The sequence below is a fragment of the Drosophila montana genome, unplaced genomic scaffold, assembly GCF_035044405.1.
Source record: "Drosophila montana isolate Dmon_TW-CO22-7 unplaced genomic scaffold, ASM3504440v1 contig_960_1, whole genome shotgun sequence".
In the NCBI taxonomy this organism is placed as follows: Eukaryota; Metazoa; Arthropoda; class Insecta; order Diptera; family Drosophilidae; genus Drosophila; species Drosophila montana.
The window spans coordinates 106,799-134,144 of NW_026999244.1; the positions used below are offsets into that span (position 1 = coordinate 106,799).

Genomic DNA, 27,346 nt, shown 5'->3' on the forward strand with positions numbered 1-27,346 from the left:
TGGACAATGTCATCCTCATGTTGTAGACACTGAAATGTAAATAAATAAATAAGCATTTTGCCTGGCCTCAGGAGCCTATTTGGTGCCTTTTGGCATTTGCATAACATAATAAATATGCAGGGCACACACAGATTTGCCAGCGACAATAAAATGACCTATGTGAGTTCCACAGTCAGCATAAAGCGGGCACAAAGGGCCCTACAAAATTCCAACATCAAATTGAACAAAGGCTCGGGCGATTAGTGGGCTGGGCGGGGCGGGCGCTTATCGCTTTGACGCTTCAGGTATTTGTAGCAGCAGCAACCTTTTGCATTTGAGAAACGACCATGGAATTCTATTTCACGCTGCCGCAAAAGCATTTATCACCACTTCGATTTTAGAGCAATGCGCATGTCTTTCGTTTTGTTTATAAGCTAAATAAGGCTCAAAGGCAATTTTCTTGTGGTCTGTGTGTGGCACTTCGAGTAATTGAAAATGTGCGTCATAAAAGCAAATTACGTGGTTTGACTGTGGCAGGGTGCTGGCGCAGATTTCGATAATTGTCGTGACATGTAAAGCACGACAGCTTGTGTTAAGATAAATCGATTTCTCATAGTATTAAAATTCTAAATATGCAAAAACAAGAAAGCAGCTCAATTCTTGGCTGCGATTCTTTACAAATTGTCAATGGTTCGTGGTGTGTGGCAACGAACCTTAGTTCGTTTCGTGAAACTGGCTTTACATATTCATGAATTCAGAACTTGGTTAGTCACATTCACTCCAATTGAAATATATTGATTGACTGACTGTTTGTTGATCACAGCAAGGCCTAAACGGTGGGGGCTAGCAAGCTGAAATTTGTATAGGACCATCCACTTGGGTTAAAGTGGGGGGGTGAAATAAAATTCGACTTGAAAGTAGGTCTAAATTGAGGTCGTTTAAAAAATCAGTCGACTGAACGCTTAAATATATGCCAAATATCAAATGTCAAAGCCTTCGTGGCATAAGTCTCTGAGCGCCGATCTAAAAATAAGGAAATCGGCAGTTCAAATACTTTGGTATTTTAAAATTTGTGTATTGGGATATTAGTTAATTCATATATAGCTTATAAACAACAAAAAAAAAAAAACAATTTAAATATTTATAACAAATTATTTTGGTTAATAAGTATGTAAGTTGACAAACTTTAAATCCGATAGATATGACAGTTCTGACATATATATGCTGCGACATTTGTTTTTCGTGCTCGTGACTTATTAGAGTAAAATTGTACACGTCCTCTCGTGAATTGTCCAGCAAATAGAAATCCTTTGCCATGACTAGCAAATTATCTTTATAATTAGATATTCTGTTTGTTTCGTTTCGCGGCTTATTTACTTCAATACGGACCCATCTGCCATTTTACGGCATTTCAATTGAACTGCGCTTTCGTCTGCGGCATTTCAAATGCTAAACACGTAACATTAGCTTTTCAACTAGAATTTAATTTGCAGCTGGGGAACTGACCTGTAATCAATGCTATTCTCCGGGCAATTTAATAAAATGTGCTGGTCTTGAATTTCGGTAATGTTATGACAGTTTTATAGGGCGACAACCGACCGATTTTCGAATCGAACGAATCGTATGTGTAACCAAATAGCTGTCAAATGGATGTCACAGGCATTTTGATAAGCAAAACATTCAATTAAATGTAAATATTCCTGGCTTGAAATTCCATCTGCATAACTTTTAACTATCGAAAGCTTTTACCGGCAAATACAATAGGTTAAATGTCCTTGTTCACTTTTATTGTAGCCAGTCGAATCGGTAGGCATCTGCTGTCCTTACACCAGAGTTGGGAATAGTGAGCTTGGCCTTTGATTAAACATCTTTCTGTGAAGTTTCGGGTTAATATGTTAGATGAGTTGAATCTTCATTTATTTTATTTATGCGTTCTTTAAGTCGTATTCTGAATCTTATCTTTCCGTGATAAGCTCTTTTAAATGTCCAAAAATGAATGTAGCTTACAATGAAGTTTCAATATCTCATTAAATTAGAGCTTAGAATATTCTTTTTTTTTTAGATATTTCTTTTTTAATTCTAAAAATTTGGCATGTTTATTGAAACTAGCTTGATAACTAAGAACAAGCACATTACTAAGTATTTGTGGTAAAAAAAATCTATTTGCACAACTGGTAAAGGATTCACATTAATATTTCCATATTAATTGGAATTTTTCGCTAGTTGGTCAGCAAATTGTTGATTTATTCAGGTAAAAAGCAAAAAAGTTGCATATAACATTAAAAGCCAATTGCTGTCGTTTCAGGCGAAAGCAAAGTACAAAAACGAAAAATAACAAGATTGCTATATTTAAGAGTGCTCTGCTTGTAGATACCCTGTAGGCAGGTCTAAAAAAAATTTTGAAACGTTTTCAATTAACTTTAATTGGGCGTTAAGAGGAATTCTAAATATGAATCAATGAACATGAATGTTATATGAACAGGGCTTACAAGGGACTCCAGCTCTAATCGTCGCTGCAAAAGACCCATTAAACAGTTAACCAAAAATGGCTACATCGAATACACTTTATAAAGATCAAAATATACCTTAAATGGAACAAGTTAATATGCCCGTTGCTATATATAGATTGACTGTGTACAGGGCATATTAAATTATCGACTGAATTATTGATGCGGCTCAGTGAGATGTGCAAATGATGTTGTCAAAGCGAATGTCGAGAAAACATTTTCCCCAAGTTAATTTTTTCTGCCATTCATTTGCTTTTCACGCGCTTTTCACGCAACATTTAATGCTTGCCCCGGCCCACAAATAAATAAAAGACGCACAAAACGAGTGCAAATAAAAAGCAAAATAAAATACTAAAAGGCAGACGTCAGCGTGAGGTGACAGATTTGTGCAGCTTAACCTTTCGCCTGTGTCTGGCTTGGCGAGGCAGGCGTTGGGCGTGGCAGGTGTGGTAATTGAGTATTGACCAAACAGCTGAGCAAATGCTTTCGTGACCTGTGACAATGGCGCTTAAAGTTAGGTTTTTTACTTGTATAAAAATAAGTTTGTCTGCAGAAAGACAGAGATTGGAGACTGCCTTGGCGCTATAAAGTGTTAATAGAAAATTAAAGGCGGTTTGAGCCCGGTAGGCGTGGCAAAACCATTTATGCGAATCACGTATGCAAAGCTGGTCGCAAATCCAAGCTCAGCGGCTTTTCAGACTGTGTGTGTGTGTGTGTACGTGTGGGTGCAGAATGCAATCAGTTTGAGTTTTCAACGTTTCCGTTTTCATTTCCGTTTTGGTTTCAAGCGACAGCCACCTGCATTGTGTATGCGTATTGCATATTGCGTCTTTTGTATTGTCCTGTCATTCGCAGTGTCAGCAGAGCTCAATTGTGTTGTGCGTGTGTGTATGATAGGTGTGGGCGTGGCATGCAAGTGACGCGTAGCACAAATGGAAGCGAATTGGATTTACATTGCTCAGCCTGGCCTGCCGCAAATCCCCATCCGTCATGTGGCTAGCCAGAATTTATCTGAGCAATTGCAGAGGAAGGTGCTTCGCCTGCGGCTTAATTCATCTGTTCAAACCACAACTCAGACCCCAACCATGTTTTACTCCCTTTTTTGCACAGTTGACAACAAAATCAATATTTACTCGCTGCTGTGGCATGCAGTTAAATTAGCAAACAACTGAACTGAAATGAACACCCCGCGCATCTTTGCCGTCCTGCACCCAGCAGCAGAACATCAGCTGCAGCTGCCTGGAAAATGTTTGACTACTACAGCCACAAGGGCAGAGCACAAAAAATTTAAGTTCAAGTTTCTGCGGTTTCTGCTTCCAGCTACAGGCAGACAAAAAGCAAACAATATGTGGAAAGAGAACGAAAGGGAAAATAGAAGGAAAAAGAGAGAGAGAGAGGGGAGATTGAGAGAGTGGGAGGGAGAGAAAACAGCAAAACAGCAGCACGGCGTATACATAATATGCACAAATTAAGTACACAAACAGCATAAAAACAAGTAAGATTGAAAATATTAAAACAATCGACTACAGGATGCTCTTTAATCGAAATGTTCGAAATAAAATATAATTATTCAGACTAGGAGTTACGCTGTAAGTAACCAGGTCGGAGGTAATCCGAATCTTAGCAAATGTATATGGCTTCTAGTTAAGACCAGAAGTTACCCTGTACATTGTCAAAAATTAGAAGAACAGAAGACCAGACCAGAAGATACCCTACAACCAGGGTATTCTATTGGAAATTCAAATGGACAAGTTACAAATGGTGGAGTTTAGATACACTCTAAAAAGTTAGAATATCCCGATCAGAAGATACCCTATAACCAGTTAGCCCAAATCCATTGGAAATTTAAATGGACTAGTAAACAATAGTGAAGTTAAGACAAGGATTTATTCATGCACAACTGTACATATTATATCTTCATGCAGCCAATTGAAGTTTTACAGAGTATAAAAGTAAAACAAAAACAAACAAAAAGTGTCTGCCAAGTAGTTGACTGGAGGGCAGGCAGCTGCAGCGTATGTTAGCCATGTCGAGTGCCAAAGAATTTTGTGATTTTGACGGCGTTTTGGGTTGGGTCCTACAAGCATTGTGCTGAAGTCAAGAGCAAGGCGAAAACAGTGCTCAAAAATTAATGAACCAACTGTTGTACATTTCGGAATGAGCTCGTACAGTGGATAAAAAGGATTGACATTTGCAAGTGCTGCCTGCCAAAGAAAAATACTTCATGCCAGTTGCCATTAGCATACGAAATGAGCCAAGCAAAGTCGTTATATTTCAGTTTATGTCCTTGCTGGTATTTAAAGTATTCGATTAATTCTAGCTACTCAGAGCAAACGTTCTTGGCTTAAATGAAAAAAAAGGCTTTAATACGGTTTAAAAATGTGTTATTCAAATTGAAAGATATATTCATAATACATCTTTGAGTTATAATTGGTTTGAATGAGCGAACGTTTTAAAAATATTTATAAAAAATATTTAAATCTGAGTAAATATTTAAGTAATCTGATTTACATAAATATGATGTGATACTCATTTTAAATTTCGTTTAGTTTCTATGGAAAAACTTTTCAAGCTTTAAGTTTATTATTTGAATTATTTATGATTTTTGTATTTTGTACATATTCGTATATTTTGCTGCACTCCGTAAAATCTGCACCTAATTTTGTAAATCTTTTTCATGGCGCATGGGCGATGCCCCTGTTGTTGTTGTTGCTATGGCTGCGGCTGCTGTTGCACATGCCACATAAATTCTATTTGATGCTTAAATATGGAAAACTTTGCCCCGGGCAAGCTATGCGTGATACGAGCAGAATAAGCTGATGCGGGTGCAAGTGTGTGTGATGTGTGTGTTTTGCCATGTTTGCCATATTGACCCATGAACCCATGTGTACATTGTGTGCTGCAATAATTTGCAAATAGTACTACATTTTTATTAAGTAATTGCTATGAGTGGCATGTTAACAATCTCCCAATCGCTCATGCTCTCATGCCTTGTTGCGGCTCATTGTGGCATTCATTTTAACATCTGGACACAACTGGCCAATAAAAGTGGCCAATTTGGCATAATGAGTGCTCGCACGAGCTGTGCCACGCCCCGTATGGTGATGTGGTAGGGGCGTTAGCTGTATTTAATATAATTAAAAATGCTGTTGCCAGAGGTGCACGCATAGCGCCTTTCATTATGAATGTTGCCAGCGGATTGCAGCCTGACTAATTAGCATAGTTAGACGCGCGCTCTAATTAGTCGCGGTGTGAGGAAGCTGGCTTGGTATTCGCAACTAATGAAGAGAGCATTATATATCTGTTAAATCAACTTTGGTTACATGAAATTTGCACCCTAAACCTAAACCTCCTTCTTAACAAGTCTCGGCCAAGTTTTCTCTTTGCATCTGCTTTTGCTTTCAGTTCACTCGTCGTTTCATTTACATTGTATTTAAATGCTCGTAAAATTCAGAGCAAATAAGTGGTAATAGCTGCGCGCACACATATACACATACAGACGCACAACATGAAATGTGCTTGTAATGTTTGAACATAAAAAATGCATCAGCTGCTTGTTGCTGCCATTTGATGCTCTTTGCTGTTTGCTGCAGTCAAAGTTCGACAAGAGCATGCGGCGCGCTCCTAAAACATATATAGCATGAAAGCCTTCAACATTTGCTTTAAATTATATTGGGGTACTAATCTTTTCAACGCTGCCCAGGGACTCGTAAAAATTAATTTTAACTGTGGGTGTCAATTAGGGCTTGGATAATGCGACTGCACGGAATTAACCAGTAATCGGTAACTTCCAGCATTTTACTTTTAAGCAAAGGGAAAAATTTATTCAGTGTAACATAGAAATGTAACTGTGAAATAAAAAATTAGCTATAAGCTAAAAAAGTATCTTTAAGTTAGAAAACAATATTCAAGATGAAAAGGAATCTTTAAGTATATTTTATGATAAAAAGTGTTGGTAAGGTAGATATGTATCTACACATAGTATCTTACAGATACAAACATATCCGAAAGATACAACCACATATGTGGGATGCGAGAGCATTTGTAAGATACAAAAGTTTAAGGTACAAAAATGTCCCTAAGATACAAAATAATTTGTATCATTATTTATAGAACGCGGAAATATTTTCAACAAAAGAAAGTTACTTCAACATTTAAAAGTGCCCACATTTACAAAAGAAGCTTTACATAAGTAAATAAAATACAAAAAAAAGGAATGAAATTTAAGCAACAATGTCGTTTATCAAATATCATTTAGCAATGAAAGGAAGGCTATTCGTCTATAATTTGGGCTATTAATTAGGGTATAAGAATCGTTTGAAAGGTTTTCGGTTGTCTTCTTTCAACCGTTAAGTAATAATTTGAAGCCCGAAAACTCTTCGGTATTTTAACATCATTCAACCCTTTTTGTATTTGAGGCAATTAAGTGCTTGCCTTTTGCCACATATTGCCAACGGCCGCTCCGATTGCTTTTCGTGCTATGATAAAGACAATTGAAAAATCAAAAATGCAATGCTCACCAGCAGGGCGTATGTGTAATTTAATTTATAACACATCACTGATATTTAATGGCCATCTGCAGCGATAAAAGAGCCATTATATGGTCGCGTTATTGGTTTTTGTATGTTGCATGCTGTATGCTAAGACATTAAGCATACGACATGTATGCCAAGTAGAAGAAGAACATATGCAAACAAACAAGTAGAGCCAGCAAAAGAACAACATCATAAAGCAGCATCACGTATGCCAAAAAGGGGCAAATAGAGATATGCAGTCATAGCTGCCTATGAAGGAACTCTTAAATTAATTTAATTTTATTTGTCAACAAGAATGTTTATGTTATCTCTTATATCTATACACAAGTAACTTAAACATTTTTAGAAGTCAGTTTAAGTTTATTCCCTATATACGAATAACAACTGTATTTATAAATATGGCTCAACTTATTCCCAACTAATCTCATTTACTTAGTTATATATTATATTTTTAAAAGTGAATTTTTCTCTCAATTCAAAGTATGACTGTACTTCGAGGTGGGGTTGTCCGAGGTTTTGTGCTCTGTAGGCTCATCAAATTGTAAATCTGTATACGTGACCGCACGTTTGAATCTTTAGTCGCTCGTTTTACCTATTTTGCCGTCGTTAGACAAGCTACAAAATGCATGTGCAGTCATCAAAGTTGATCCACAGCTTGAAGGTTGCCGTAGGCTGACTTTTATAAAGCCATTTGAAAGTCAACTCCCCCTATCCCACTGATAAGGATTAGACTTATCAACCGTTAAATGCAGCATATTCAAGTGGGATCCACTGTTAAAGACTAAGTGCTTTTTCATTAGAAATGTTGCTTATGCATTATCTGAGCGACTGTCTGCTTTTCTCTCCCCCCTGTCGGTAAGTTTTTGTCTCTTAAAAGCTTTGTATCCCACTCAGCGGAAAATGACTGGAAAATGAAGCCAATGGATTTGTAATTGAAAAGTTTCTTATTTTGGACTTAACAGCGCTTGATGATTAATTATATTTCAAGGAAAACATATATTATTTTACTTCAAAGCAACAGAATTAGGAGTGTGCTGAAATAGAGAATATGAATGAAATTTGGAATTAAATGCAAGTTGAGCAGCTCATAAATCAAAGTTGGCAGTCAAAAGACTATGCAAACGTTGTGGCTGCACTTATTTCATAGAAGCTAATCCAGTTAAGACTTTATGCAAACAGCACCATATGTCACTAACTGAGCCAACTTCTGGGCCGGGCCTTCGTTTTCAAATGAAATTAGATGCTGTCGTTGGCAGAAGCCAGAGACGACAGACGCTTTAATTAAATTAGACTGTATAAAGTTGGCCCAACTCTACCAAACGAAACACACACACACACACACACACACACACACACACATACGCACTCACACTCAAGCTGACTGGCCACATGTGTGCTTTCTCCTTGGTGCCACCTATGGCGCCTTCTGCTTCTACAGCCGCGCTGCTGCTAACCCTGTTGCGGCTGCTGTGTCAAAGTTCGCATTGCGTGTGCGTAAATAATGTCTGTTGCCAGCCGAGCTGCGTGAAATTAAAGCAGCTAAAAATTGTATCAGCCCATATGAACATAATCCGTTGTATATACAGGGTGCCTTTCAGTCAACAAAAATCCCATTAGATTTGCCAGCTGATGCCGTCTGAGCTGTTGTACAAATGCATGTGTTTTAAAGCATTTGAAAAAGACTCCTTTAACGAAAAATAAACATAAAGTGAGGGAGAATGAGAACGAGTGAGCGAGAGAGAGAGAGAGAGAAAGAGAGAGAAAGAGAAATAATTATATAGATCATGGCTGCAGATCAGAAAAATGGTTTCCTGATGGTTTATAGCTCAAAACTATGGTTCGTCTTTGGGTTGGGTTGTCAAACCTACTCGTTAACATCCAGAAGCCCAGTTCAATTCAATCAAATTATAGGCAAAACAGCTTGAAGTCAGTTGAGTATCAGGTACAATCCTCATGTGCGATAAAATTCATTGATGAAAGAGAAACCATTTGAAGGGCTATGCGTAAATGCTGTATGAGCTGCTTACTTCTTCAGAACCCTGTAGGTAGCATATGTATCAAATTTGTGCCCGCAGCTGCTACTATGGCTAAGAACATGGTCTGATGCCTAATTTGTGTAAATTCCAGCAACCTGTTGTCTTAAAAAATGCGAAGAAAAACAAAAGAATTCAATTTAAGTCTGCCGCAGGGTGGGGCGCATTTCTTAGCTGCAATTGACAAAAGGAGCCTAGGCGTTGTCGGGAAAATGAAATTTTGGTTGGTGACGTGTGGTTTCCAGCGAAATCAGCCAAACAGCGGTTAAATAGGATACAAGCAAATTGAAGAATGTCAGAGCCAAGCAGGCTGGAGAGATATTGTTCTAACAGGTGTATGTATGTATATGTGTGCGTGCATATGTGTTGTTTTGTCAAGCTTTGTTCAATAAAAGCACACACTCATGCATATTTTTTTCATTTTGCGCGCAGACCCATAACATCTTAATGGCTGACGCGAAATTTAAGAGCTTGAAAAGTCAACGCAACTTTTCCAATTTTTATTGAGCAAATATTATGTTTGTATACTTGTGTGTGTGTATGTGCGTGTGTGTGTACTTAATATAAATATATATGCTGGGCTTGCGATTCGTTCGAAAGCGCTTAAATATCGATATGGATCATTGCCTGGCAATGTCAGTTAAATCTTAGCCGACTTTAGGCAGCGGCACCTCGTCTGGATTCCATGCCACACTTTACTGTTTTTGTTGTATAATAGAACGGCCGGTCGTACTTCTAGAGTTACGCAGTGAAAGTCAACCCTAATCACATTTACCCCGAGGTATCTAGCAAAGCTTTTAACCTTGTCAAGACTCTGGCAGACGGCACACTGCAACAATGCAGCAATGCCGACGTCGTTGTCGTTGTCGTTGTCTGCGTTGTCGTTGTGGTTGTGTGGTTTAAGGCCACTGGAAAATTTATTACTTTCTTTGGCGGTCGTCCAAACACCATCAACTCTACCTCCACCCCACTCACCCACAACCTCTCGCAAACTTGCAACTGCCGGAGGTTTGTTGAGTGATTTTCTTGGCCGCATGGCGTTAACTTGTTTGAGCAGCTCAAATGAGCAGAGAGAGCTTCTAGCTCGCCAACTGTTGGCGGTTGCTTGTTACCCCAAAATCCACGACTGGCTCGGTTCTTGGCCCCTTTAATATATCTAGAGGCGCAACCGAAGTTTGTTTGCTCGACGGCTTTGCAATCGGAATTTTCGGCTATTCTTGCAGCCCACTAATTGGCAATTGCCTGGTGGCTTCGCATTGATTTATTATTTCACAATTTTCGTTGTATATTCAAGGCAACTGCTTAATAATAAATAATTAAAACATAAATTTATTATATTCTTAAAAAAATTACGCTATTGAGTAACCCTTTTCAATTATTGAGACTGTGATTAAAATTATTTAATTTTTAATTGTGCTTAAATGAATTGTGCTCTAAATATGCTTTACCCAGAAGTTATTATAAACCTACAGCCGAGTCGATATAGCTACATTTGTCTGGTCGTCTGTATGTTGCTTTGAAAACTTGTCTCTTAGTCTTATAACTCACGTCATTAAAATTGGTACAGCTCCGTCTGTTTGCTGCGTATTTTGGAATCGGACAGATCTGGCCACTATATCATGAAGAACCCACAATATTAACCAGTTTAAATTAAGTTTAAAACTTTTTGGTTTTTCAAGATATCGTGACTAAACTTAACATATACAAATTTTACCTTATATCTTACATTTGAATAAACACGTCTCAATATCGGAGCTCTCTAACATATACCTCTTTAGGCAGAATCAGTCGCCTCGTATATTTTAGAAGCGTAAGCCTCATAGCCAGACCGCCTTCACTTTCCTGTTTTATTTATTTATATAAATGAAATATTTAGTTTTTAAACATAATATATTACCATTTTCATACATATTTTTCTTGATTTACCATCTTAAAGGCTTAATTTCTTTAAAATTATTATGCATTTATTTATTTAAATTTTAATGAAATGCTGCAAATGCTTGGCTCTTGTATATTTTAATACATAATAATATATAAGGTTTTTCAGGATATATATTAAGAGCCTTTGGCATTCCAATGCATATTTTTAGTGGATGAAGCCAAAAAACTGTGTAATTCATTTCTGCACGTCTGTCACGTGGCACCTTTCTCTGCGTCAGCGATAAAGCAATAAACAGAAAGTAAAAATGTCGAGATGTGAATGTGACACTTTTGATTGAAAGCCAGGACACATATATTTATATATCCATGCTTATGTGTGTTCGTTTGTGTTTGCGTGTGTCGGTGTGGGCGTGAGGGCTAAGTGTGTGAGCATTGTGTGCAACTTAATCAAATTCATACTCGGAATATATTATTCTATATAGTGGATAGTATATGAATTCGTCTGATAATTGAAAACGTGTCAACAAGTCAAGCAAGTTCCGCAAATAGAAAACGCTGCAGGCCCCCGCAGCTTTTATGTCCTCGAGCAAAACGTGACGGGAACCGAAGCTATAAAGATTATCGAGCGAGTGCTCGAGTCCGTCTACAAAGTTAAGCCTAAGCATGCACGCCCTGTATTTCAGCAAGTGGATTTTCTTGTCACACGAAATGCAAAAATTAATTTAATAAAATGCTAACGATCATGTTCTAAATTTCAGTTACAGATTTTGTAGAGTAAAACGTAAGGTAAGTGTACCTTAACAAGCTTCTTGATGTTGGAAACTGCAAAAATGAAAATGTAAGTTATTGATATTTTTCATATTGACAATCTTATATACTTAGACTCTCATAAGTCGAACTGTTCTATCTATCTAGTTATATATTCAACTTTAATGTTTTGTTTTAATGTTTTTCATAACAAAAAACCGTAGACTCTCATAAGACTTACTTTTCTTTGTCTTTATATATTCATATTAAAAGTTTGGCTAGAGTTGGAAAGCGGTTAAATTTAAAGATTGTGAATTATTGGAGTTCACTAAAATGTCCTTTGCCTTCACATGAAAGACTATACTCATTTATAGTATTATACCTTTTTGTTGGAATGCGGCAAACTGTAACTATGTTACGTTCGATTTATTTTGAATCTGAAATACAAAAACGTAATCTATTTATCTCAGTCTGTGCTATTAGATATGTGATGAACAATCAAGACAATTTATTTATCCATACATGCAAAACTAGAAGTTATAGGTCTTGGATAAGTAATGCTATGACTCACGTTCAATAAACATTAATTACGAAAGTTAAACTTAGCCAGAATTCGAGGCTTGGCTCAAAGCGATAATTTGAGTGGTCTTAATTTTGAAGCTCCAAGGGAAGGGAATAATATAAATAAATGAATGAACTAAATTTATCAAAGTATAAATAAAACTGGGTCATAGTTTTAATGTTTGATGTGTGACCAATAAATTGCTTGATTAAACTTAAACAACCTTTTACGTCATATAGATATACCCCTTAAAACTACGTGCTTATTTCGTGTATTATGCCGTCTAAATTTGCGGTTCGGTGCTAATGACAAATCAAACAACCAATTTCGAATACGTTTTGAAGTTCGCACCGAGCGTTATCGGTCGCAGATAGAACGAGTAACAGAGACGTTTGTGGAATTAGTAATTTTCATGAGCATTTGCGAGTGAACACAACAAAAAGCTCGATAAGCGATCGCCCGGCAATTGACTATTGATAAGAAAAAATAAAAGCGATCCGCAGCCGAGTGAGTGACTCCGCTTAACAGTCGAACGCGATATTCGCAGAGAGACGGACGCGTGACCAATACGTTTACTCCGACCTCTAATTCCAGACGCGGCTGAGTCATAAGTTATGAATTTTCTTTTCGGCGCGACGTTGCTGGCATTTGCGATCTCAGCTGGCAGAGCCTATGAGAGTGCGGAGAGTGACGACAACGACGAGGCGCCGGACAATTGCCCAAAGGAACAGCAGCTGTGTAGGTTGGAGTGGCGCAATAATACTGTAGAGCGCTGCTTAGACAAACTCTTCAGAGCGGACATCACGGGTCTGGCCTATTGCAATGCGCTGCACTGTGAGCCGGAAGCGTTCGTCCACGACTACATCACACGCAATCACGATCAGAGTCCACATAACAACACCTGGAAACGGGCCAGGATTGGCGAGGCAGCCACTCTGCACGATATCTGCCTGCTTCGGAACGGTTTGCCCGTGACGCGAAAATGCCAAGTGAAGGGTATGCGCGCCCAGTGGGAGCCCATTGACAAATGGGCACCTGTTGTGTGCATGCGACGTTTCAGAGAGCGCTCGATCACCGTGGAGCTTAACAGTCTGCATGATGACCTTCTAGAAGGCAGACGGCGCACCAATAACACCCAAGAACGTCGTCACACTACGGCCCTAATGAGAGATATGTTTAGGCAGGAGGATAGAACCTTGCTGCCAGCCGACGTCCATGTTGCCGGCCAGGTGTTCGTTGAGCTTATGGAGCAGGAGAAGGATGCGGCACTGAGTGGGGATTTGATCAGCATTTGTCGAGAGATCATGTCTAGCGATGCGAATGTATTGCAGCTATCGGCACAACTGAACGCAACCAACTCGTTGTTAAATAGCTTCGAGAATTATATGGATGCACTGCCGCAGCAGCTCGTACCCAGGGAGAGCTGCGGCAAAGTGGTCGTTCATGCGGCCAGTGAGGCGAGTGACTCAGCTGCGAATGGGGTGGAAGTGTTGAGCAAAGCGAATATTGGTGTACACGCCCTGATGAGCAACAATCTAAGTGTACTCTTCGTGAATCCCGCCTGTGATAATATCACTGGAATCGCCATTTATTCGTCAGCAGCTCCGAACCGGCAGTCATCTGGCAGTGGCTTATGGTATCGCTTTCTATATGCAAACGAGAATCTGGAGCAGCTGAGAAGGGAGACAAATCTGGAGACGGCCACTTACGTGCCGGAGCAGCTGTGGCGGCAGCTAAGCCAGAGAGGCGCCTTTTATCTGATACTCAAGGTCTACGCTCATGACGGTCTCTTTGTGGAAGCCACTCAGAAGCGCAGTCGGCGACCCCGCAGCAAAGTGCTATCGATAAGCATACCCGGATTTGAGGGTAAGTTAATTAACCGGCTTATCGATAAGATATCGATACAACTATCTACTCTAGGTAAGGCCTTGCCGCAATCACTTCCCTTTCTGCTGCACAACGAGAATCATCGGCAACCAGATGCGCTAGCCGTAACGACGGGCAGTGGCTGTGGCTACTGGAACTATCAGACCTGGCTGAGCGACGGTATCACAACCAGCAGTGGAACGGATATGCTACGGGATCCGGTTATCGTCTGCCAAACGCGGCACCTGACCCAGTTCTCGTATCTGTTGGGCGGCAGCTATCGCAGCAACGACCTGGGCGAGGAGGTGCTGGTGACCCCAATCAATGAGCGCGTGCTGGACATCATATCTATTGTTGGCTGCTGCCTGTCGCTGTTTGGCATTCTGGGCATCTTTTTGACCGCGGCGTTGTTCAGAAGCTGGCGCAGTCAGGCTTCCACGAAGGTGTTGATGCATCTCTGCATGGCAATGATGCTGCAAATGGTGCTGTTCGTGTTCATCAATACGGACGACATTTCGGAGCAGCTAGTTGACCAGGGGGATAACACCCGCTGCGTACTCCTGGGCGCTACTTTACAGTACTCCATTCTGGCATTGTTCTGCTGGATGCTGATCATTGCATTCCTCCAGTTCCAGCGCTATGTGACGGTGATTGGCATCGAGCGACCGAGGCACTACATCCTCAAAGCGGCCCTTGTGGCCTGGTCCTTGCCTCTGTTGCCCACATTGCTGGTGGCCTGCATCGATCCGGAGTCCTATCTGCCCACTGCAGAGCAACTGGCCATGGACACGGGCATATGTTATCCCTCCGGCTATGGGCTTATCTTTGGCGTTGTCCTCCCTGTCACGCTCATTACTGTTGCCAACCTGGTGATCTTTGTCTATGTGTTCTACAGCATCTCCCATTCGCTCAGTCAGAGCATTCAGCGGGCGGAGCGCAAATTGGTCAGCAAACAGATTCGTCTCTCTGTGCTGCTCTTTTTTCTGCTGGGTCTGTCCTGGATCTTTGGCATCTTTGCCTTCTTGCAGGCTGGCGTGGCCTTTTCCTATCTCTTCTGTCTTACGGCCACGCTGCAGGGATTCGTGCTTTTCGTCTACTTTGTGCTGCTCGATGAGGTGAATCGAAGGGCTTGGATAGGACTACTGTGGCCAACGAAGATGAAAATGGATGTGCAGAAGCGCACGACAGAGCTGCAGTCGATGACCACCTCCTCAACCAACTACTCAGGCAGATCTGAGCATTACTAAGCTGCTGGCCTTATATTTAAAAGCGAACAAAGTTTTATTAGAAGTATTTTAGAAGTATTTTATTGTAACTCATTAAATATAATTTCTATTATTCCATACCTGAGACCTGAGAAATGTGTAAGAGCGTTCAAAATATATATTAGCCCTTAGAATGGGTGACTAATACTATGACCACCTCTTAAAATTGATAGACTACAAATGAAAAGACGGAGGGCGGCGGTCTGCTTATGTTTTTTGGATAGATATAATAAAACCAAGTAAGAGTACTTTTCTCTGAAGAATTCCATTAACATATACCCTGAACCTAGCGCTGAACTGACACAAGCACGAGCCTTCTTATCCAATAATTGAAATATTCCTAATATGGATACACCATATATTATTATATTGTATTATTGTTTTATTATTGAATACACCAAATAGTAAAATTAAAGGTAAGAAAAAAGATAAACTTTATAATTAAACAATTATATATAGAACAGAGACAGATGCCGATGTCCAATAATTTTCAAATATTTTAAATTATATTAAGTAGATAGGGATAGATAGGGATAAGAACTCACTGACCCGATGGGAGCAGATTGTTTAGCCCCCAATCATTGTTGGACGTTACAACTATGCTTGAGCGGCCATGTCTAAAAACCGATAAATATCGATATTATGAAAAAGTGGCAGCAAATATCAAAGTAACACAAAAAAAAGATAAACTCTTTGTCTACTTTGTTCTGTTCAATGCGGCTAATCGCAAGCGTTGGATAGGACTACTTTGGCAAACAATGATGAAAATGGACGCGCAAAGCAAACACTGAAATTGTATGCCAGAAAGTCTTTTATGCATCACAATTAATTAATAATGGAAGCTCTTGAATGGATCCTTCAATATTTATGAGGTTCATATAATCAGCACAGCATTTATTCATGCATGTATCTAAGAAAAAGAATTAGGGTATGTATGTTGGGTGAGTGGTTGAAGTTCAGAATGCTTTCTCTTTGATTAGCTTTGTGATAAATGTAGCGCTCGAAGCTGATTGATAGTCAGCGTGACACAGCAGCAGGCAGCGTAAAGAGTAAAAGTTTGATTTTTTTATTCAATAAACGTAAATGTGAAACAATTCCATTTGAAATTTAAACAAATTGGAGTTATAATTAAATGGTTAGGAGATCAAAAAGTTTTTAACATATTCTGTCTTATGGCGGCTATGTGTTACAGTTGTTCAATTAGTTTATGCACAACGCCTTGGAGAACACTGCATTATACCCTCTATTATAATTATAAGGGTATAAATAATCAAAATTGGATAAATTGTGGGCCTTTCCACACGTCTATTGCTTGCTAGGAGTGAAACTGAGAGAAGCTTAGAATAAAAAATTGGAAATAAACGGATTCAAATATAATGTTAAAATAAATAAGCTTACAATGATGTGTGATATATGGAAAATATAAGTTTAACCGAAATTTGGCACTTCGCTCCCGTTTCTCACTTATTGTTGGTGTGTGTCAACAGTGTGCATCCAGTGTTCAGTAGTGACATGAATAGCACGGTTGCTTCATTTTGGCAAAACTGTCAGTTTTGACAAGTGCTCACAGCGTACTGGGCGTGTCAAGGACGTGTACATGCGGCGTATGCGCAATGCGTGATGTGCGCTTTTAATGTTTTGTCTTAAAATGGCCAGTTGGTGGAGATCAAAACCCCAAAACGGGTCTGCTCTAGTCATGTGTAAGCTGAGATAATTATTAAAAGCATTTTCTTGAGTCAACAAATGTCAAAAAACCCGACGGTGGTAGCGAGGCAATATCGGAGCCAAGTCAAGCAAAAATTGGCAACAACTCAACAACAAAACAATGTTTTCGTTGTGTGCATTAAAAGTCAACGACTCGGCAAATGAATTGCAGGCCAAACAAATTTAATTTGCTCGCATAGCAACAAACAACAAAGCAACAAACTTTCCAAACAGCTCCGAGCCGGTCTGTGGATCCAATCTACTGTCATCTAATTACATTTTATTTTGATGGCGAACGTTGTGTATGAGGTTTTTTGACGACATGCCCCATTTTTATGTTGTGCCCCAAATTTTGATTTGCCATTTGCGCTCAGGTTGCGACGAGTCCGGTTCGCATTAATTTTACTAATTGTGCGATTTATATGTTTCTTTCTGGCCAACACTTTGATTGACTTTTATGGCAGTGTATTTGATGGCAGGCCTCGTGCTTCCGCTTAATTAGCCAATTAATATAAATTATTCGGCTGATACCTATTTTTATGGCAGGTCATGCCAATTGATTAAAGTTGCATGCAATAAAATCTAGACCAATTTAATATTCATGCTCGCCTTCCAATGCTGGAATTTAATTTCAGGTCGAGCTCATTTGAGCATTTGAAATTTGAATACGGGCGCGCTAAGATTACACGCTTCCAATTATTTTACATTCATGTGCAGCATTTTGCTTGTCTAGCTGCTCATGTTTCGGCCTCTGGTTCCCTCCCGGGGGCACAGACCGACTGACTCAGCCCGGCAACCGTCTTAATTGCAGCTTGGAGCTCAGGTGTGCCCGCTCACGCATGAAAATGTGCCACTTGGCCGTAAGATTGGCCTTTCGCCTGCTCTTGCTATCAAAATCAACTGATTACAATTTCAAATGTTATGCAAAGAGCGCACTTAAGAGACTCCGCCAAAGAGAGAGCATTTATTTGACTGGCGAAATACGCAAGCGCGGCGCTCTCTTTACAGTCAGGATGCCCCGCCTGCATTTCCATACGTTAAACGTAACGCGTTACGTATACGTAGCGTTGGCCGGTTAGCGGCGAAGACCAACGGCCAACAGTGTGCGTCGACAAACGCATTTGTGCGGACCTCAAGCGGAAGTGCGAGCCTGAAATAACGAAATCAGGAAACAGCTCGAATGGGGCTTAGCATCTTGAGCCGCCTCTCAATTCTAAGTTCGGCGAAGAGCTTAATCGCCTGTTATATATGTTAGTATATGCGTATGTACGTGGCTGCAATAATTTTAGCCTGGCACTGAGATCTAATCGTCCTTCTAGCAGCGCCATAAATTGCTTTAGACGCGCTTTTAATATGCTCACAGATTCGTATTCATAAAAGCGCCATTAAAGCAGCGCGTAATGCAGACAAGGTGCTAGCCAGCAGCTGTTGAATTAATTAAAAACAAGCTAAAGTCCAGTCAAAATAAATGGCTTGCAAGATTTATGCTTAAGGTCAACAGCAGGAATTCGCATAAAAATATTTATTTAACACCCAACACGTGCTGACAGATGGCAGCGGCCACCTTTCGAATATTTTCAGAGAGTTTGGGCTTGAAAAACGCAATGAACCAAGTTATGATAAAAATAGACGAGGGACTCTTTTAATTGCCACGAATAGCAGCGCGTGCAACATCTATTTGCACAGCTGGCAGCCCAAAGGTCAGCAGCAACACACGCAATGCTAGTCCCAAAAATAATAATTTTCTATTAATGGGCGACATGCACGTGAGCTGGTTAATATTGTAAAGGTTATGTGCTATTTATGTATTCGCATGCAGATAAGAAATATGTTGTGCTTAGGAGAAGATTGCAGTTAAATGAGCAACAATATGCCATAAGAAACTAACTTTAACTGTGCAGAGCTTGAAAGTAAAGTAGGATAAGCTTAACTAAAATATTGCCATCTTGTCAGACAGCCAGGCGAGTGTTGTCTTGGCTGTCTTGAGTATTCTAAATATTTTAGGGACAACTAATAAATGCAAAGTCATGTGGTAACGAGGTCACAATCTCACTTTTCTGTGCTTGAGCTATCCTGTGGGCTCTGGTTTTTGTATTTGAAAAAGCATGGGACAGTATATCATGCAGACACAGGCATTAATTCTGCGATCCATGAACAAAAAGAATATATATTATTGATCAGGGTGACGTCTGCGTGAATGCATCGATCTCAAAAACTATAAAAGCTAGATACTTAAAATGTACCCTTTATATTTTCGTGTACTATACGCAGAACAAGGTTAGGTTTTTATCATATCGATTGAAAACAATTTTGCGACATGGGTTTTCAAGCATAACACACAGACAAAAAGAGATAATGGGTATGTAGGTTATCGTATCATAGATTATAAATATATAACTTTTTCATAACCTCCCAACATTCAACCAAGTTTAACAAAATTAACAAATTAAAATTTCGCAAAGATCGGACATTCTTTAAGGTTTGTAACGGAAATTGAGTTCGGGGTATCTGCTAGTCGGGCATTCCTCGTTCCTATGGCAGCTATATGATTCCGACATGTGCACTGCATGCAACAAAAGGACAGACATATGTAAAATTTTAAGACGATACCTTTAAATCTAAGAGACTAGTTGGCACAAAACCAGACAGTCGGACAAACGGAAAGACGAATATGACTATCTATCAGCTCGGCGCTTAATGCTGATCCAGAACATAATTTATTACATTTATTTGTACGTTTCCTTTAGCCACATTCGAGAATATCCTTTCAGCTTAATTCTAGACGGCTCAGCCACGTGCAATTTGTGGTTTCTGTGGCGTCTTTCATTTGAGTGGGACTCGTAAAACGGCAGCCGCTGCGACGTCAGATTGACATATGTGTAGGTAAATGAAGTAATATGGGGCAAACACACGCGCGCACATACAAATACACGCACACACACACGCACACATCAGTCAGGCAGACGTCTGCTCAAGGACTCTGGCGCTGTGGGTAATTAAGCGCAGTGCTTAAGCCTGATGAGGTTTTCAACGCGAGATAAATACTTGCTTATTACAAAAACAAGAGCAATGCCCCGCCCCATCCTTCTGTCTGCCTATCCGTCCGGTAGTCTGTCCGCACCATTCAAAGCGGACTCCTTCATGAGTATTATAATTTCGAGTGAGGCATAGAGAGTATATTACAGTTATTTGCTGAAGTACGCGCATAATATTAATTTGATTGCCAGCTCGCTTATGCAGCATACTTTTATGCGCCACTGTGGAAATTACGACATCCACATTTAGTTCGCCCCAGTCCGTGGCAATTCAGATTTAATGATGTCTATATTTAAGCTGGTTAGTTTGACACTGCTCTAGTATTTGGCATAGGCAGCAGGCAAAGCAGCTCAAATTGGCAAACAGTTCATGCAAATAAATAATTTGAATTAAATTTTATTATACATATGAACTAAATTGCATTTTGCGATTGCTTTCAATCATAAATTGCCTTCAAATTCTACATTTGTTCGATATTTGCTTGATTAAGCTTGAAACAGCGTTCTGCTCAAATGGTTACAAGATAATTGAAATTCCAGCAATGTTTCACCTGCAATTGCTTGCAAAGTCTGACAAACGCACTGGAGGAAAACAATTAAATACCCTGTATTTAACTCTTAACAACATGATTTACATTTGGTCACGAATAAAAGTAAAACTTTCTTACTTTACAGTTATTTGTCGATTAAAGGTGTTGGTTGTTCTTTTCATAGTCGCAAATAGATATGTTGATAAGTTATAACATATATCGAGTGCTCCTTCATGATTTTAAGTTTTCGTAACTTTCTTAAAACTGAATCGATGTGCATGTTTGATGATATTTTCATCAATTTTCAACTAACTTCTGCACTTAAATAAATTTTCTTAAAATATAGTAATGATTGAATAATTACATATATTTATATTTTTTAACTTTGATTTTTTATTTATCGTGGTTATTAATTTTTAATTGTTTTGCATACAAAGAATTTTGATAGGTCAGATTCTCAACTGACTTTCATCTTCTGCTAAAGCTAAACTTATTTTGAGGGTAAATCATAAGTCGTGGTGCTTCCTTCCAGACAATATTTAATATATTTTTGTAAGAAATCATTCAGAATTAAACGGATTATCGTTGGCGTCCACAATTATTGGTGTGATAGTAAAAATAGTAGTTCTTTTAAATTGTTTTATTTCCTTATTTATATGCTGGCATTTTAAAGATAATTTAGCAGAGCTTAAAGCGCTTCAGGTGTGCGCAGCTGGCAACTGGCACACACACACAAAAACAGATTCACAAACACACACAAGCAGACACACCAAACAAGTGTATTATACGAGCTGGAGCCAAAGTTTTGCAATTTCAGCTGGACAAGTTCAGACAAAACTAAAACAGAAACCAAATGCACAAGAGCGCCATCAACTTCGGAGAGTTTTTTTTTCGGGGTACTGAGTTTTATGCCAACTGCAAGATTGCAAAAGAAAAAAAAATAAAACGGAAAAAAAGAAAAGAAAAGAAAGGGAATAGCTAGAAAAATACATGATGGACTGACTTGATATAGTAGATAGAGAGCAGGTTATTGCTGTTGAAGCAACCTGCATCGGGATTTGCATATTTCATGTATTTATGCATAACCCGACAGTCAGGAGTCGCTAAAAGCCAACTGAGTGCTTTTAGCCCGCGGCAACAAATGCCGCATTAACGTGGCCCTTGGGAGCTGCGTCAAAATGAGTGAACAGCATTTGCATATATCAGCACAAAGACTATACATATTTATGCACGGATGCTGGTACAGCCACAGAAAAACATATTTATATGTATATGTACATATGTATGTGTTGCACAAATCGCATCAACTTTATTAAATATGCATATTTATGAGTGGACTTCACGAAAAGGGACTCTCGCAATACGCCAGACAATGCAAAAATGCAGTATTGCAAAAATATTGCATAAAAACTAAATGTAGTAAATTCACACGGTGGGAACTACAGAGCTTTTAGGCTGCAGAAATGAAAACACATACAACTATGTGGTTAAAAATTTAAATTATTTTAAAATTGTTTGCATCTACATACGAATAGCGGGAATAACCCGGCCTAGCCCGTGGCACGTATAAAATAAATGTTCTCAAAAAGCTTGGTAAACAACTAACTTTCATATAAACGTTTATCACTAATTAACCCCTTTGTGGGTGGAATTTCACAAATCGCTGAAACACGAATACATAAAGTTCTTATGTAGAGCTTAGCAAATCTGTTTGAAGCAAATCGGGCAAAACTTAAAACATTGCCCAACAAATCTTTGAATCACATTTTTACCGAGAAGTCTTGGATTTCGCGTCTCAAATGATTATTCATATAGATCCTTTGAAATGAGTTTGAGCGTGAAACGTCACCCACCAAATCTTTGACCTCCATTTCCACCAAGGAGGAATGGATTTTTTGAAAAGTGTGAAACGCCCCTCAGATACATTTTAACAAAGATCTTTGAAAATAAGTTTGGGGCCGATCGGATGGTAAACAAAAAAGTTACATACACGGCGTTTTAAGTTGTGTCCGATTTGCTTCAAACTTATTTTTAAAGCTCTTCATAAGAACTTAATAAGTACGTATTTCAGCGATTTGGAAAATTCCACCCGCAACAGTGGTAAATTGGCGGAAAAAGGTTGTATGAAATTTTTTTGTTTACCATCCGATCGGCCCCAAACTCATTTTTAAAAATCTATATTCAAATTCATTTGAGGGGTGTTTCACACTTTTTGAAAAATCCATCCCTCCTTGGTGCAAATGGGGGTCGAAGATTTGGTGGATGACATTTTGTGTTCAAATTTATTTCCAAAGATCTATAGGAAAAATCATTAGAGACGTGTTTCACATTTCTCGCAAAATCTAAACTCCTTCGGTGGAAAATGCATTATTAAGATTTTTTTGGTGAATTTTAAGAGTTTTCCGATTTGCATAAAAGTTGTTTGATTCCCGTCCGATCAGTTTCAAAATCATGTTCAAAGCTTTTTTGATTTTATAACATACGTGCCACGGGCAAGGCCGGGTTATTCCCGCTAGTATTATGATAAAACAAAACATTGGCCTCTAAAACAGTTGTAATCTCTGGACTCTGCTATGATTGTTTTTGTTTTTTCAATGCTATATGCATGCAGTTATCAATATGTAAATACTGCCAAAGCGAGATCAGGCGTTTTTAATGATGATGATCGGGAGGTTCACAAAATAGCAGGGAAGATAATCTGTCTGGTTTTCGAAGTTTGTGTATTGTTATTTGTGTGAGAGGATGATTAAGTATACTTGATATATATATGTATATTAAATAGTATATGTATGTCTGCAAGTATTCTGTTCTTAGTCCCTCTGTTCTATTGGTTGAACGCTTGTCATAGACAAAATTTATGACATACATGGGAGCTGCTGCCAGAGTGTTCGTATATAATTCTGTGAATGCAAGCCATTGATAGCTTGACGTCCCTATCCTACTGCACTTGTTAGATATTATATATTTTAAAAAATAATCCACAGTTGCCTCCAGCAGGCCAGCTAACTATTAGTATTTATACTGAGAAGGTCACTTACACCAATTGTATATCTAATGCATTACAAGCAAATCTTTTTTATGTTAATTGTATCATTATTTACATGCTTAAATACACTTTTATTAAAAATAAAAACTAGCAAGTTTGAATAATTATATAAAATAATTATATTTCATTGTGAGAGCTGATACTAATATTTCAATAATAAGATATTAATGAGTAAATTAATATGAAATTATTCTAAATAAAATCATTTTATAATTTCAATTTTTAATTGACTTTAATTGTGACTGTTGCTTTGAATCAATAAGTTATGAGTACAAATAATAAATAAATAAAAATAATATAAGTGTTGCTGTTAGTATATTTGTTTGTGTTCCTGCAGCTTAATTTTCGTCTCTAACTGCCGGCACCCACTCCACTGTGTATCGTAAACATTTTAATTAGTTATCGACAGTTTCTGGTTTTTGGCAAAGTTTATTCACATTTCGTTTAGGTCTGTATCGTTTTGTTCAGCTTGGAGCCAAAAACGTCAAAGCCAGGCCAGGTGAAGTCTTGTCTGGAGCGGAATTCGTGCCATTGCAACATAAAAATCGTTGATCCATTGATCAGCCCCCGATAACTGGCAGTTGATGGCGCCGTTTGGCAATGGCGTCTTGGCGCGCCCAGCAAATGGCTACTTGACCGCGCCCAAACCGTTGGCCACTGTTCGTCTGACCCGTCCGCACGTGAGTGAATGCTTGGCCGAGCGCTGCGCTTAGTCAATTGAAAAGCAATTCGCCCAGCCCAGCTTGAGCCGGAGATGGAGCTGGTCATGCATAAAATATGAGCGTGTGCTGCGGCTGCCTGCAGCCTGTCAGGCATAACTAAATTTGTTACCGCTCGCTTGGACCTTCACATCCTTTTTGCTAGTACATACTACATATCTTGCTTAACGCCCTCGTCATTTTTATCAAATCCGTACAAAATGAAATGCCTCTCCTCAATTGGGTTTAGTTCAAAAGCCCATCAAACTCATTACATAACAGTCAGCCAGGCCATTTTGAGGGCTGAGAAATTGTGCTTCAAAGCCAGCTGGACAAGCGAGAGCATAAAAAATAAAAGATAACTCTAGGGTAAATGGCGAGGAGATACCCTGTACTCAGCATTAAGGTTTGTATATAATATTGCTGAAGAAGAAACAAAACAAATTATAAGAGCTGAAATTGTATGTGTAATTAGTTCAATGAAATTTCGGATCGATATTGAAAATATTTCATAAATATAGGCTCTATACGAGATATAGTATGGGTTTATCAGCTTGTCTATTGCTGCACATCAAGAATATATATAAATTATAGGGCCATAAGAAAAAATCTCCAACTGTTTGGCTCCATTACACCCATTTCGACCCATTTTGACAAGTACAGGGTATGGAAATGGCATTTTGGGTAGTCAGCCTCAACTTTATGATGATTATGATGCGCCCTTTGCGTACCATATGAAATATATATGAGCTTTGCCTGAGTTAATTCTGCACGCTTGAGCAAAAGGAGCCCTCATCAATATGGGGCATCCACAAATACAAATTGCACAAATAATTTACATAGTAATTAAGCGAGCTTAAACGTTCTCATAACACTTTGCACAATCCATTGCATACTTGGAAGCCGCGCGCAGTTTTGCATATAAATCGAAATGTTAATGCAATCAAGGTGATCTGGGTAGAATGTCAAATTCTAATTACGTAATGCTGCCGCTTAAATCAATTCCAATTCCAATGCAGCGCTTTAATTAAGTGCCATGCCTGACGTTAACGTAACGCATCATTTCCGTTTCCGTTTCGGTTTTTCCAACTGATTTTCAGCATCTACTCTCAACACCTTTTGCTGATGCTGCGTCTATGATAGTCGACTTGCCGTCCCCCGCCACCCCTTCTACCCATACACTCGCATACAAATGATAATGATTTGAAGGGGGCAGCAACGGGGAGGGGCCCTGCGCAGACAGACGCAGTTTGGTTTCGCCGCAATCACCGATTGCTACAACAGCTTCCAACTAGGTTGGCTTTGTGGGGGGGGTTGTTGATGGGCTGCTAAAAATTCCGAGAAATTCCATTAGATAATTGCATTGCTTGATGTGTGAAAACCCAATAAATGTAAATTGAATGCTCCAATCGGATTACACAAACAGAAATTCATATTTACATAAAGTGTAAACTGAAAAGTTAAATTTGTTCCTCTTTATTGACTCAATTAGGATAACAACACGCAACATTAAACAACTTTTGTTAACTGCAGCGAATTTTAAAAGCTAAGCCCTTAAATAGTTATTCGTTGAGCATTGAATAATAAAAAATATTAAAGAAATCTTTGAAAACATAAAAAATAAATATTTTATTGAAAAAATATTTGAGACTTGAGATCTTAGAGTGCTTTTATGTTAATCATCAAATCTTATATATATTCAATTTTATATATATAACACAATAAAAGAATCCCGGATTTCGTCCTGAAAATAAGACATTTGCCTTTGATATGTCGCATTAGGTGATATGACATGATATATTATAGTTTATGACCGGATTTTATCCAATTTTGTCGCGGATTTCGAAAAGAGTGTGGAACGTATTAAAAAAATGTTAACAAATATCTTTCAATGTAAGTTTGAAGCCTATCGAATTAAAAACAAAATAAATTTTTACCACAATATTCAATTTTTTATCTTTTGTGACGTATTTTCTGATTTATCTTTTAATTTGCTTACCCACTTTATACCCAGAGCGTGAGACTTTCCGTTATGTGTAAAACGTGCTTTCAATGAATTTTCTTAAGATTTGGATAAGACTTCGATCGGATAGTTACAAAACTGTATCGTTGTCCTTCAATATTTAATGGTTATGGTTTCTCGTATTTTGTATTTTGATCACCAAGAGTTTTATATATAAAGTTATGATCCAAAGTAAGATTCTTATAGGCTGATCTGATTATCAATTGAATTGTTTGTTTAACATTGTTTAAACGACATAAAGAGGAATAAATATCAAATTTCAGCATGCTAATTGATCGGTTATAACTAGCCTACTTTAAAAGTAATTCAATATTTTATAGCTAAGCAGGCATTTTAGTTTCATTGTTGTGCGGCATATGAATAGCAAATTGAACAAGTTATAACCAAAAATGGCTAAATACGGACAATACAATATATTTCAGTTAAGTTGTCAAGCAAACAAATCTGAAAACTTAAACACAGACAGACAGTTAAATGAATTCAAAAATCAGTCATCGAATGGCCGCTTTGTTTGGGTTAATATAAAGGGGCAGCGATTAAAAATCAATATAAAACTATAGATGTCTTTGTGTGATTATAAAGGGAGTGCTAAGCTCTAGACACACGTCTCTTGAAAGCAACTGAATATTATGTAAATTAAAATGACTGAAAAATGAATATGTACATGCAGTCTATAAAGGCGCGGTGTCACAAAAGTGATGAATGCTGATATATTATGAGTTATTTGCATAATTATAATAGCGTGAACATCCAAAAAGTCGCCCCTCTGTCTAAGCCCGCCAAGCGACTTATGTGTAAGACAGGGCTTAAACAGAACTTGCAGATTATCGTGGCAATCGCAACACGACAGCTGAGAAATTGTGGAGATTGTCTAGGTATTTCTTTGTTTTATCTACGTGGGCTGGGAATTTGTTGGTTACGCGCGCTGCTGATCG

At 38.6% G+C, this 27,346-nt stretch overlaps 1 protein-coding gene and 1 long non-coding RNA gene across 2 annotated transcripts; one reads left to right on the plus strand and one right to left on the minus strand.

Moving 5' to 3' along the window:
• Nucleotides 1–1,137: 1,137 nt before the first annotated feature.
• Nucleotides 1,138–26,615, minus strand: LOC135440386 (uncharacterized). Its single transcript, XR_010438288.1, has 3 exons — nt 26,388–26,615; nt 1,486–1,851; nt 1,138–1,428 (listed from the first exon to the last, which is right to left on the minus strand). It is a non-coding gene; the product is annotated as an uncharacterized LOC135440386 (long non-coding RNA).
• Nucleotides 12,774–15,528, plus strand: LOC135440387 (adhesion G-protein coupled receptor G7-like). The gene is made up of 2 exons (XM_064699511.1): nt 12,774–14,110; nt 14,165–15,528. The coding sequence occupies exons 1-2, from the start codon at nt 12,859–12,861 to the stop codon at nt 15,355–15,357; spliced, it is 2,445 nt and encodes an 814-aa protein (XP_064555581.1). The 5' UTR covers nt 12,774–12,858; the 3' UTR covers nt 15,358–15,528.
• Nucleotides 26,616–27,346: the final 731 nt, after the last annotated feature.